The sequence below is a fragment of the Anopheles marshallii genome, chromosome 3 (assembly GCF_943734725.1).
Source record: "Anopheles marshallii chromosome 3, idAnoMarsDA_429_01, whole genome shotgun sequence".
In the NCBI taxonomy this organism is placed as follows: domain Eukaryota; kingdom Metazoa; phylum Arthropoda; class Insecta; order Diptera; family Culicidae; genus Anopheles; species Anopheles marshallii.
The window spans coordinates 61,349,919-61,363,515 of NC_071327.1; the positions used below are offsets into that span (position 1 = coordinate 61,349,919).

Consider the following 13,597-nt stretch of genomic DNA (forward strand, 5'->3'; position numbering starts at 1 on the left):
TTACATTATCTATTACACTGTTCCAGCTAAATTATGTTTGCACCAAAACCTGGGATGGACTGGATCGACGTAAAAAACTCCAGAATTTGGAACGTCGAACCAAATTCGTTCTAAAAGAATAAAAAAGATGAAAGAATAAAGAGATTCTACATTTTCCGTAGCTCGGGGCATCTGGCATCATTTGCGTACGGGATTGAAGTGATGAGCAATTTAACATGAGGCCGTTCAACAACGTTAAGGAAACAAAATAAAACATTTAATTCACCTCAAACTAAAACCTTATTTTAGTAAAAAGTTTAACTCAACAAATGCTTAATAAAAGAATTGCTAGCTGATGTGAGTTTTCTTCTAAGTACGATTTTGCAGATATTCAATATTTAAGCATTGTATCAATTAATTTGAATGCTGTATTAAACCCAAAACTTGTAGAAAATGAGCATGCATATTGCTTTTATGCCTTGAACGCATTTAACAAGCGCGAAATTTGTGTAGTTCTGTAACTATTAGTAATTCATAAAAAGTCTTATTAAGACTCTTATAACGGTGCATAATAATCTATAAAGACTGTTTATTGTGCGAAAATAAATTACTCTCATCTTGACGCCAATATTTCGAATATGTACAATACTGATTCTGCCGCTGATAGCTTGCAAATTAAATAAAATTATCTGCTTGTTATAAAAAAAAACAGTTAAAAATATAAATTAACAATAGGTTATATAAGATGCGCCAAACGAACAAAAAAATAACTTCAAAATATTGTTCAATGTGTTTAATTTAATGTTTACTGGTTTGAACAAAATTTTTATGATTTTCTATTCGACTGTGGCCGTAAGAACAAATTTACGAAAGAAGTTTTGTTTGAAAACGTTGCCTGCTAAAAAGCTTTCTACAAGAAAAACCACCCCACGGGTATGAATGAGTTGTACATCACTGTTCTGAAAAGTTCAACGAAAAAGAAACAAAACAAAATGGCGAAATACCGAAACAGAATCGAAAGAAAACATCCAGACACGGTAATCAATCTGTAAACATTGCGAGTTTTCCGGTTCGTTGGTTATATTTTCCGTTAACAACATTCGAGGGTTTTTTGGTGTGTGCGGTTTTCGTGCTGTTATCATTTCCTGTTTTCTATTTGTGGATGGTTCGCTCACCTGTCGGTTCTTTTAATCGTAGTGTGGTTTTTAACGGGTATTTATTATTTTTCGTGTGCTTGTTACAGTAAACTGTCGGCCACGAACCGATGAGGTGTGAAAAGAGTTGTGTGTCGTTGTTGAAACAGTTTCCATACCATTGCGCTTGTGAAGGGCGAAGATGTGGACGTGGAAAGCGATGTTATTACAGCTGCACTGTTAATTGCAAACAGATTGTAAAAGCGGGACCAAATCTGCCGTTTATCCCTTGGCAAGCTGGGCCTTTGGCGTCAGAGTTGAACATTATTCCCGCCAAACATTCGCAAGAGCTAAAAGAATTGTACTGGTGGTAAGCTTCGTGTGAAAATAAACCTTTCACTGAAAAGGTCGCTTGGTATTGATTTACTTTTTTTTCCCTGAACTCGTTGGTATTGTGTGGTTTCACGCAATGTTATATGGAAGCATACTCGTAAATCAATAGATATTGACAGAAAAGTCTATAACGTAACAGTAGCTGTTATGCGTTACTTACTTTTCATGATCATCCGCTTTTAATTGTTGGTTACGCGTGATTACGTTACACATATTGCCTGGTCGTGTTTCTCATGTGTTATTTTATATTTTAAATTTAAAAAAATGTTTTTCATTAAACGATGCAAATTCATAAGAATTAACAAAAATAACTCCTCAAATGTATTGATAAAAGCAAAATGCTCTCGATCTTTCCTTTACACTTATCGAAGTTTAATGCTTGGCTTCAAATAATGCATTATTTGATTCTTACAATATTTCATTGCAATAACAATGTCTATAAAATTTCAGCTTATGACTCTTTTACTAACCATCAGCGACAGTAAAAACTTCTTAGCTGGATTGAACAGTGATTTCATACAATTTGTACATGCTCATGAAAAAACTTTGACGTCATCCGAAAAAAATATTAAATATGTACTTAGTCTGGAGTTGGATCAAACAGCTCTTACCAATTCATTTCTGCACGTACGTAAGTGATTGCTTAATAATATGTTGCTTTATACCATGGAGCTGACTTTGCTGAGCTTTTACCTCGATGTTCTTCTACAAACAATTGTCGTTTGTTGTAATAGTAGTTTCCAAGTAGACTACCACCGGCAAGATTTCCGGCGACCAATTCAACCGAATCGACCGATATAACAACAGAAAGATAACAAAATCTGCCGATGAAAGTAAAGTTCCCAGAAGCACTCGACGCCCAGATTCGTTTGTTCCGGGCGTTCGTTCAACGCTCAGTCGAAGTGTAAATAATTACTCAGCGTTCCTTCCCTGTGGCAGCGTTTGACAAAGTGCTTCTTATTGCAAAGTTTCTGTTGTGGTTAATGGTACAGTCGTTGGTTCTTTCGGTCTCGGGTTCTTTCGATAAACGTGCCGTCTTAACGCTCTCTGCATCGAATAAACCGACAAACTTAATTGTTTTTGCTTCTGCCAGCACCTACGGCTTTAGGATTCGGATTGTTCCGGCAATAAGGGAGGGCAGATACCAACGAACCAGTAGTGCATGGGTGGAACAGCCTCGATTTTCACAAAATGAAAGACCATTTTTCATTTTCTACTTCCCCATCTGTGGTACCTTTAGCAAAGTCCAGCCGTGTATCACCAGTTATGGTTTATCGGCAGCGAGTTCTATTCGTCCGATCATTCATTCCGTCCAGCGTCGATGTGCTGGTGCAGCAGTTTTTTTTTCTTCGGTTTGCTTCCATTTTCCACTTAAATTGTACATGCTGCACATAACAAATATCCATGGTCTGTGGTTGAACAGTTTCGGTTTCCATTGATTTGATCCGTGGGGCTTTAGCGGGCGGTGGGCAAATTTCAAAGACGAAGAAATTGGCAAACCCGAGTAGAAACCAGCTGGCTATGGGTTTCGAAATAGTTATGAACAATTGGTACGGGTTCGTGATGGAACACAAAGTTCAATACCACCAACCGCAACCGTTCGTCGTGAAAGCATGCGAAAAGCAAAATGTGGAAAGTGATTTATGATCCACAAATGAATTCAAACGCAAATAGAGCTCCACCATTTGCTCGTCTACGCGATAAGGAATGGTTCGTCTATGGTCTAGGGAAAAGGCCATAGCATTGATTGACTCGATGATTGGTTGATTTGTGACTTTGGAATAAACAACATCGTCGTTTCTGTAGCGCTACCAAGGACATAAGAAAAACAACCATTTCGAATGTGGTATGCAAATCAAAAGTAATATCATATCCGTTTTTTCATTAATTTTAGCTGGATAATTAAATAACGTTTCGTAGCGATAGAGTTTATATTTCACTTTTACATCTGACACAAGCCAGAGTAAATGAGAGCGACAAACACACTCACCAGTTTCAAACTACCAATCACTTTAAATGTTTACCACCCCTTTTCCATAATCAGTCAACAACGCTTCGACCTTCAACGATCAACTAATTATTGGCTCAAATCCGCCACCGCCACCTGCATTGTAATCTGCATTATAAATAAATCACATTAGCCGTTTCGCCTTTACACACAAACAATGATGGCGCAGTGAAGGAATTTCGATTCCAACGTACGGGCATGCTCCGACGCACGTCCACGTTTCACGCGCTGCGGCCATCGTGAAAATAAACACGATAAATAACCAGCACTGGAGGCTGATTCGACGGCCATCTTTACCCACTCGGGGTAAATACCAGTCTCATCCGTCCAGGATTTTTTCCCCTTCCCAGCCCCGGATGAAACCGATTGCCGATGTGTGGAATCTTAACTCGAAGTAATTTACCTTGGGTGTGTTGTTCTTGTTTTACTGTTTATCATCTCCCAGACGGCGGTGACCGCCGGGCAGTTTATTTCCCACGCGGGCGTTTTTTTTTCTTCTCTCAATTGCCCGTCCGCTATCCAGATGGTTGCTTTTCGAGATGCCAAACAAATGGTCGACACCCAACCCATAGTGAAGTTATTTTTAAATGTTTCACTCTCGTGCGATCTGGTCCACACGTCCAGGGCGAGTAGTAGCGCTGATGAGGAGGTAAATGTACCACGTTCAAGTGTGTTTTTTTCTGTTGTTGTGTATGAATAGCTCAAATATGAATAAATGCAAATCAGATGAGATTTTTTTAGTTTTTTTCGCTTTAACGCTACAAACATTTAAACTTTCACTCGCAAATATTCAAAGTGATTGCTGTTTATATATTTTAGCTGCTATAGCAACCTTTTCAATTGGTATTTATGAAAATCTTCATAAAAAGGACAATAGATCATACTTGAAATAAAGTCTTGAGTTGAATTTATTACTAGTAATGGACACATCAAACAATTCAACCCAATAGGGCACTAAATAGCAAGGACTACTAAAATAGTAGAAAAATTATTTGAATCAATGAAAATTCACATAGTTTTCTTATTTTTCTCAGCGTGTTTCATTGTTCTTTCATTCTTTTAATACTTTACTAAACATAACAACAGAATGAAATGCGCGTAAATTTGACCAATGTAAACAATCTTAGTGCTCCACTGTGTGTAATTTTGAGCACCATGATCACGACCTAAGTGGAAAGGAACGCTCAGCACGATCGTTCTCGGTAGTGGTGAATTTTCGCCCACCGAAGAAAGACGCATGATCTTTCGGGAGCACACACAAGACTGTACACATTGCCGTGCTTGTCAATTTGGTGCGATCGCGCGCTGGTGTTTCATTTATACCTGCCTTTCCATCCACAACAGTGAAGCAAAACAATATCATCCAATCGAAAGAAATGCTGTAGTGCAGAGGAAGGAATTTCTATGTTTTATGGGCAACACAGTTGGTAGTTAGAAAAAAGTAAAACCTCCCATAGCTCGCTACGAACATGAGCAAATAGCTGTTGATTCGACGAGCGACTGTTGACAGAGTATACTAATTGGAAAACCGATTCCAAGCTGAAGGTGGCAGGTGTGCGCGTGTGTGCGGAAAGCGAATATTGTGCGCGATTTCCGGTCGAATTTAAGTTTGTTCCGTGTGCGGTGGTAAGGTAATGTGCAGCGGGGATGTATGAAATTTGCTGTGTCAATGGCACCGAGACCCAGAATTGTGCATAACATTAAGGTACACATCCGGTGACAGCATTACGCACTCTCGCATTCGCTCGCACCACAATGGTTATTTTCCGGTCAGTTTGTTTGTGTGCGAAACGATTGCGACTGTAGGTGCGCTGGAGGTGGTCGAAATCGTCCTACAGTATATGGCGTGTTTCCGTTTTTCCCGAGCTACACCACACAATGTCCCCGTACCGCTCGGGGGGATGAGTGTAAAACAATTAAATTTTCATGCTGGTGATGCGCTGTGATGTGGAAATCGGCTTCGTCCGTGCGGTTTGTGGAGTGAAAACAACGGTGTGAAAATGGTTGCACACTTTGGCGAAAATTAAAACCAGGAAAAAACAAAAAACCCAGCCTGGACGCGTGGTGGGGGCAGAACGGGTGAGCGGAGAATAAAATCAAACACCAAACAAAGTCAGCAAAGCCACCGGTGAGCGCGTATGTGCGGGATGTTCCGTCCCGCTCCCTAGAAACGGGAAAATCAACACTGCACGCAAACACACAGCGAAATGAAAACGAATTTCCTTTCGCTACAATTCGTGCCGGTCGGATGCTAGGTGAAATAGCGCGTGCAGTGGATGGGCAGCGAGTGAACCGCAGTGTATGTGTGTTCGCCGAGAAGATTCCGACGCTCACGCAACGGTATTGTCACCGTTAAAGGGCGTGCCTTTGTTTGCATGCTGAGGTTAATACATTTAATGCTTCATTAAACAACAACTGATTGCTGCTGGTTGCAAAGCCACAAACCTGTTTATTGGAACGGAGGGAGCCAACGCCAACCACCGCCCTCAAACCCACCGGCAATCGTGGGCCCCCTTTTGGAAATCAAACCGACCGAACGCAACCACCCTTCGGGTGTACCACCGAGCAACTGCCTTCTATCCCGTTCCCGATTTGTACTTGTTATATGAGGGTTTGTGTTTGGATTAGTTCATCATGACCACCAGGGGTATTCGTAGGAAAAAGTCGTACTTGGCGGAAATCAAGGTGGCCGTCATAGGAGCACCGTGTGTTGGGAAAAGTGGTAAGTGTTGTGGTATTGATAGGATTTGTGCAGATTGTTGTCATACGTGTGGAGTATTATAAATTGTCTTGATTAAATCCTGCGCTATTTGAGAGGGAAATGCAAACTACCACATTCAACTCAAAAAATTTCAAATTCTTCGAGTTTTATGAAGTGATCGCAAAGAGATATCTCGGGATCAGAGATTCAGTACGCTAATAATCCAATCAGTCAAGGACCGGACTAGAGCAACGTACGTAAGCAACGACGGTGGCCAGCTATGTAGACGTCAGAGCACGAATCGTTTACAGCTGTCTAAGAAATTAGTCGATCGTTCAGCTGTCACCTTGCTTACCAATCCCGTCAATTACTGTCTCGTTTCCGGCCGTGTGCTTCTTAACCAGTTGAAATTTACATTCCTCTCAATGCTTTCCAACTGGCCAGAGGCGTCAATGGTATTTTCGTTTTCTACCAGCTCTAGTACATTCTCCCATTTTTTGTTTTGTTTACGGGGTAGTTTCGTCTTCACAGCGAAGACATTTTCCGAAGCTGACTAACGTACTTCAGCAACATCATCAACAATGTGTACGATCCGGTGAGAGTCAAATTTGAGATATGGCAAAAATAAAACACCTGCATACCATCGTGCTGTGCGATGGCTATGGTCAATATGGACTATAACTTCTTGACCCAGGCTTTCAATCATCACCTTCTGGACAGATTTAAACGTTCAACAGCCGACTTCAAGGCAATGTGCTTCGTCTCCTTAAACCCTGTCCGCTGTTCACGGTCATTGGGGATCTCGTTCACGGATATACACAGATATGATCCGAAAATATCTCACACCTAAATGATCCATCCATGACGTTGAAATGACGATCGGCAGTCAAGAGTAATAGCATGAAATGAAAACTTCCCACCCGAGACTTCTCTGATGGAACTAATATGTAAGGATGAACTAATTTGAAATGAGAATAAGACGAAAATGTTGGTAGTTAGACCGGTAAGCAGAGATGATTCTGATGACACGCATGGAAAGCACGACATTCTTCAGCACTCAGAACAAACCCTTCGGTTGTGCAAAATATTCGTTCCAGCTAATTGTAATAATCGATTTCGCAGCCATGACTTTCAACAATCTTTCATTCGTCGTAGCATGTGACAAATTTACGATCTACCAGACAAAAATGATCTGTTTATTGGTAGTCACAGTGTTGATACGTTAATTTGTGGGGATTCTGTGTTTGCCCCACATCGGTTGATTGGTGTTGAATTATATGCGTACCGGTTTGGCACATAATTTGACACTCATGTCACTCGAACCAGGCGTCATATTCATCGCATGCTTACATTTTCCTTTATGGACGGGATCGTCTCATAAATGACACCAGTTTCGCATGGGTTCGAATTTCTTCGTTTGCCCAATGAAGCAGTCGTAAATTTATGGGTCCACAAATACGACAATATTACCACACACTATAAAACGACCATTAACCTCTAGCAGGGTTGTGTTGATTGCCCGTTTCGCGCAGGGATAGGTTTCCAAAGAGGTTACAACAGTTCAGGGGAATGTCGCTCTGTTATGGTCTTTCACTAACGGTTGGATGTTCTTGGAAGAGAGTCAATCTAAACATGATGACATGATGCCGCGTCCAACATCATGTAAGAGCGGTGACGAATGAGATCGACAGCTGCATCTGATGATGAGCGTTATTAATTTAGCGCTTCCTTCATCATCGTGAAGTCTTTCACCTGCCGCAGTAATATTCTACAGGCGTTTCTTAGATCTGTTGAGTACATTGATTTGACGGTGCTTAATGGTTGCGTTACGCTTCCTTTCCTCGCAAGAACACGCAAGACGAGCGAATAAGGTGTAAAGGTGCACAGAACCAGTAGAACAATGTTATAGCTGGTGGTGAATGCAAAAGCTTGTTTTTTTTTGTAGAAACTGCAACTATTGTTTTTAATTGTGAATTAGAATAACTCTAGCAGTCGATTTGCAGACGGTTATCTGGTGAAACATAATTCGTTTGTATTTGTTTCGCCGCGAAGAAAACAGCCTTAATTAATGTCTACTTTTCACTAAATCATTCAACAATCAACATTCACCAATCTTCCTGTGAAGGTGATGCCTTTTGTCAAAGCGATAATAGAAAGTAAATACGCTAGTTAAATCATGCCTTGCTTAACAATCCTCGACGGGGTTCTTCTCGGTAAATTGATCATACTTCAATAACAGTACCCATCCCACACAGCCATTCGTTTTGATCTCTAGCGGAACAGTAAAGTAGAATAGCACAGCAAACATTGCACAAAAAAAAACCGAAAAAAAAATCCAACGAATGTCCGTTTGCCCTTGCTCAGGTTCCTACATCAAACATGCAAAAATTCGCCTTCGATTTATACATTATTTGCGTAACAGAGCAAAGATCTGCAGCCGAACCGATTGGCTTGATGGAATACTTTATCCCATCATCCTTGGTTCTAGTAGGGTTGTTCAAGACAGCTTCGGTGTTCGTTAATGCCGTACACATCATTATCATTTTCGCTAGTGGCTATGTTACCGGTAATTGGCTCATTGAATTATGCGAACCATGGGCGGCATGCGAGAATTTCCCGGCAGGTTATTTGGATTTTGCTTTACGTTTGCTTCTTGACTTCGGATTTCAATAAAACGAGAGCAAAATAGAATAGATAATTTGTGATTCAGTACAGTGCTCAAGATATTCTGTATTAGCTTAACAGTTGACCTAGGGTTTTTTCGATTGAAGTTTCTATCTCCGTGTACTCGTGAATCCGTACGTTTTTTTTATGTGGGAAAAACATTCGTCTTTGAATTAATGATTCCGAAAAAAAAAGAAAATATATTTTTCAACAGAGCTATACAGCCCTAATGCAAAATAACGAAGATGACCCTAAGTGTGCATTTTGATTGAATTTGTTTCGTTTGTCTCTCATACTCTGGAATCTTTTCTATAATTGACTTTGACAGAATAGCAAATTTTGAATGTTGATTATCACCACAACGTCTTATCAATAGGAGTTTGCTCATTTCAACAATCCTTGTTTATAAATTGCTGATTAAAGTTTGTTTAATGCTATTGATGGATTCCTCTTTTTATTCACAGCATTAACAGTACGATTTCTCACCAAACGATACATTGGCGAGTACGACCATCAGGCAGGTAATTATGATAGATTAGGTATTCAAAATTGTTTTGATGCAGTTGCTTTAATTTATTTTTTTCTCAATTTATTATATTTTCTTCTTCAAATAATTATGAATTTCGCGTTGTGCTGCTGCATCCGACGACTAACTTAAGAGAACCGGCACAAATACGAAATCATGGTCGACGGAGAAGCGGTCCTGTGTGAGATATGGGATACATGCCCAAAGGTAAAATCAAATAAGGTTCATTTCGCTAACAATAGGTTCGAAACTTCATGTAATCAGGTATCCAAGCCAGAATAACGTTCATGCACACTCATCGAAGCAAACCATGCATCTCCATAGCTGACAAGAACAGGGCAAATGAATATCCTAGCAGTCTCATCGAGTTCAGCATAGTTTCCATGGTGCTTGCTAACTTTGTGTGCCAATCTGTCAATCTCGTGCTCAAGTTTGCTGTCTTTGTTTGACTACATATCCCCGCGCGGTTCAATGGAGAATGACGCGAAGATAGATGGCGGGCCGGATACTGCCACTCGGGTTGGGTTATCAAGCGTACCATCGAATGAGCAATTAGTGCAAGGATTGATGGGAACGATAATTACCCTCTCGAGCACACTCTACCAAGCAATCACCGGCGAAGATGGAGGATCGGAGGTGTTGCTGCAGTCGTTATTACCAATACGAGAGCGGTTGGAACGAGTGCTACTACAAATCGAGTCTCAAGAAGCGAAAGTTCATTGTTCTTCCGCCAGGTGCAACCGGACGACGATGGCAGATCGGTCTCAAAGGGTGAAGACTTCAAGGAATGAACCCGGCAACGTTAGCACCGGGAACTTTGCACCACCAAGTTCGTCAACGGAGCGGGAAACTAGACTGCATGCTGATGCGAGTTACAAAAGCGCAACAAACCTTGCCACAGCCGGTGATCCATCGTTCGTACCACCGACGGGATGGCGTGAAATCACAAACCTCGATAGTTACATGGCCGAAACGGGAGGGGAGTTGGACGAATATGCCGAGCTCACGGATGCAACACTGACCGATCCGTCCGTCTCGCATCGAACGCATACAATTGATCGGAAGAGGCCCAATTTTGAACGTACATTCGTTCCGACTCTGGCGCAAAGCAGTCCGATTGTTCCGGGTGATATAAGAAGCAAGAAAACGGGTCAAACGTTTGCGATTCCGAACCCAAAGCGCATGGTGGACGAATTGTTAAAAGGGCCGATTCTAGGCGGGACGTTTGCTATACGAGAAACAAGCAATTACGCGCTAGCGGACGGAAGCTTCCAGCGCAATACGAAAACAATTGCAGGCCCGGATGCATCCGTGCTTGCCAAATGCACGGAGCCAATGCTTTTACAAGACCCCGCGGGAATGGCCTTTCTTTCACGAACGAACGTTCTACCGAGCGCACCACCCGAACAGGAAGCTGACAGTCAAGTTGCATCTGGTTCTCCAAGGAACGAAAACTAAGATGACAGATGCCACAATTTGTTCCCTGCCTCACATTAAAATTTATCGTTGAACGAGAGTATTTTGTTTACTGTTTGTTACTTCTGAGTAATGTTTTTTTAATTCCTTTGTACTTTCTCTAAAGATCGAAGAAAACGCAGAAGCCCTCTCGTTAACCGCCGGTTCCGAGACAGTACAGTGGGCGGATGGGTTGCTGCTCGTCTACTCAATCACAGATCGCGATTCCTTTAACTTCATACGCAAGGCGAAGGAAGAGCTGGCCGGCGATATGCCGGTCGCGCTAGTTGGTAATAAGGTGGACATGGTGCATCTCCGCCAGGTTAGCACGGACGAGGGTGAAATACTGGCGAAAGACTTTGAGTGTAAGTTCTTCGAAATATCGGCCGCCGAACATGTGTACCAGGTGGCGGAAGCATTCCTCGAGCTGTGTCGTGAGGTGCTCACGGGAAAGCGGAAATCGAAGCAGAGCTTCATTGACAAGATAGACCGCATGCTGAGCGGTTCGCGAACGTACAACCGAGGGAAGAGTGATAGCATTTCCCCGAAAGAGTAGCGTTCCGTGGGTGTTGTGATACGGTGTATAGCAATAACTTTTTGTGCAATTTCGCTGGAACTTTGAATTGCAAAATTGATTCATTAAACGCCACTGCGCTTTTTTTTGTCTTATTTCATGTAGAACGGCGCAATGGTAATATTAAGCGCTCAGCCCGATAAAGGGAAAATTGCTCTCTGTTTACTTTTGACACAGATTGATTGAATATCAGTATCAAAATTTATTACTTTAAACAGTGAAACTGAACGCGACATGTAATTGAATTGTTGGTCGGATAAAAATAAATACGTTGAAATTAAGATAAACCTGTTTGTCCTGCTTCGTTTGTTCGACTGCTGCGCAACGTTTAAATGTCCCGCATTGACCCGTGGAAAGAAACATGGTTTTGTAGCGCGATGGAGTCGCCAGGTGGCTCACTGGAAACCACCCCCCCAAAACTGGAATATAGTCCTTTTCGGTTGAGTTGGTGGGAAAAAGATTTAGCAGAGAGCAAGGCACAAACAAAAGCGAGTGCAGCACCCGTCGCAAGAAACCACGATTTATCAATCGAATGGGCACATACTCGAGTTGCCGAAGTGGAAACGCGTCACGCATTGACCTGAAAATTTATTTCAATATGCTTCTCCCCCTCCCCCCACTCAGTACCCACCTGACCGACGCGTCACGCGCACTTTAAAGTGATACTCACGTACCCGCGTTTGCGCTTTTTCACACAGACAATAAACTGCAATTGAAGCGTTAAAAAAATAGTGGTGGTTACGGTGGGTTGGAATATAAAAATAATCACAATAAACACACCGCACACCGCATGCAGTGACCGTACCGGCAACACGTTTGCACGCTCATCAATACGGTGAAGTGGCCGGGTTGACGTTGAAGCAATTTCAGACGATGCCAAATGGGATCTAGGATTGAAATTTTCCACTTCTAATGGAGTGAAAATATTGAATAATTTATGGACTGCGACTCACAACAAAATAAATTGCGTGTAGTATCAGATTGAAACAGGGCTGCGCAAAACCCCGGGGTTTGGCAAATTCGGTTGGGCAAAAGACAGTTTTGCCAAACGCGCCTGGTAAAGAAAAACAGCAACCGAGCCAAACCGAGTGTGCATGCGTGTGTGTGTGTGTTTGTGTGTGGTTGCCTTGGAAATTGATAGCTTTGCTATCGTTTCGGTGGCTTTGGTGGTGGTGGTGTGGTATGGTTTAACGTTATATTATGCATAACCAGAATGTGAAAATTATACCACAGCAATAATAAAATCAACTGGAACCTCCGAACGGTGTCGGCCTATCCGTTATGGTGTGTGCCAGTGTCTCTGGTTTTGCTTGAATTGGATGAGTTTTAAATATTTTATATTATATTTTATTATACGCTTTACCGCACAGCGCTGTCGTTTGATTGCAGATTGTCAAGATTCGAAAGTTGATCAAATGGTGAATGCTGCACTATAACGGGGTTTAGTTAACAAAACTGAAAATTTTAAACTATTTTCCCACTTTACACCTTGGGAATTCTTGGTTGCAGAATATGACACCAAAGTGTTGCGCTCGTGACGAGATCGCTTTTTCCCCTTTTGTTATGAGCAAATGTTTTCATCCAAATGGTTTGCATCTGCTCATTGTAATCAATTTGGACAATTTAATTGTTTCCGGTTTGAAGAAAAATTATTCAAATTTCAAAAAGGCGCAACACTTCAATGCAAAGTAAATCAATTTGATGAGTAATTTCCTCGCCGTTCGTTCTTTTCTGGCTAATCGTATTCAAATAGCAATGCAACCCTTGCCTCAAAATAGAGTTATTGATAAATATGCAATTTCCTCGTGAAAGTAAAGTGAACAAAACGCATAAAAAGTTCATCGAAATGCATTGCTCTAAAAGTGAGGAATAAAATCCGAATTCCTTAATTTCATTAGCCGTTTCTGGGATAGAAATGACTTATTTCCTCACGGAAACCGAGCAGCTAGTCCAGTGCATGATGAAAAGGAAAGCCCGGCAAATATTTGTCAAAACCATTTTTATGTTGTTGGTATGAAATTTAATAAAAATATGCATACTTCCTTTCATTTTTTTGTTAGTTTTTTTTTGGTTATGTTTTACGCTTGGAGACTATCTGGATGACCAACAAAAGGTTCGCCGTGTTGTTCCCACTGTACTATTGTAGTATTATATCCAATAAATA

At 41.4% G+C, this 13,597-nt stretch overlaps 1 protein-coding gene across 1 annotated transcript; it reads left to right on the forward strand.

Annotated features, from left to right (window-relative positions):
* Nucleotides 1-6,147: 6,147 nt before the first annotated feature.
* On the forward strand, nt 6,148-11,415 carry LOC128713569 (ras-like protein family member 11B). The gene is made up of 4 exons (XM_053808430.1): nt 6,148-6,235; nt 9,343-9,399; nt 9,538-9,611; nt 10,987-11,415. The coding sequence occupies exons 1-4, from the start codon at nt 6,148-6,150 to the stop codon at nt 11,413-11,415; spliced, it is 648 nt and encodes a 215-aa protein (XP_053664405.1).
* Nucleotides 11,416-13,597: the final 2,182 nt, after the last annotated feature.

Excerpts from the sequence above, each read along its gene's own strand:
- LOC128713569 (XM_053808430.1), top strand. The coding sequence starts at position 6,148 with ATGACCACCAGGGGTATTCGTAGGAAAAAGTCGTACTTGGCGGAAATC. Across the intron at positions 6,236-9,342 it reads ACCGTGTGTTGGGAAAAGTG|CATTAACAGTACGATTTCTC; the intron begins GTAAGTGTTGTG and ends TTTTATTCACAG. Across the intron at positions 9,400-9,537 it reads CGAGTACGACCATCAGGCAG|AGAACCGGCACAAATACGAA; the intron begins GTAATTATGATA and ends GACTAACTTAAG.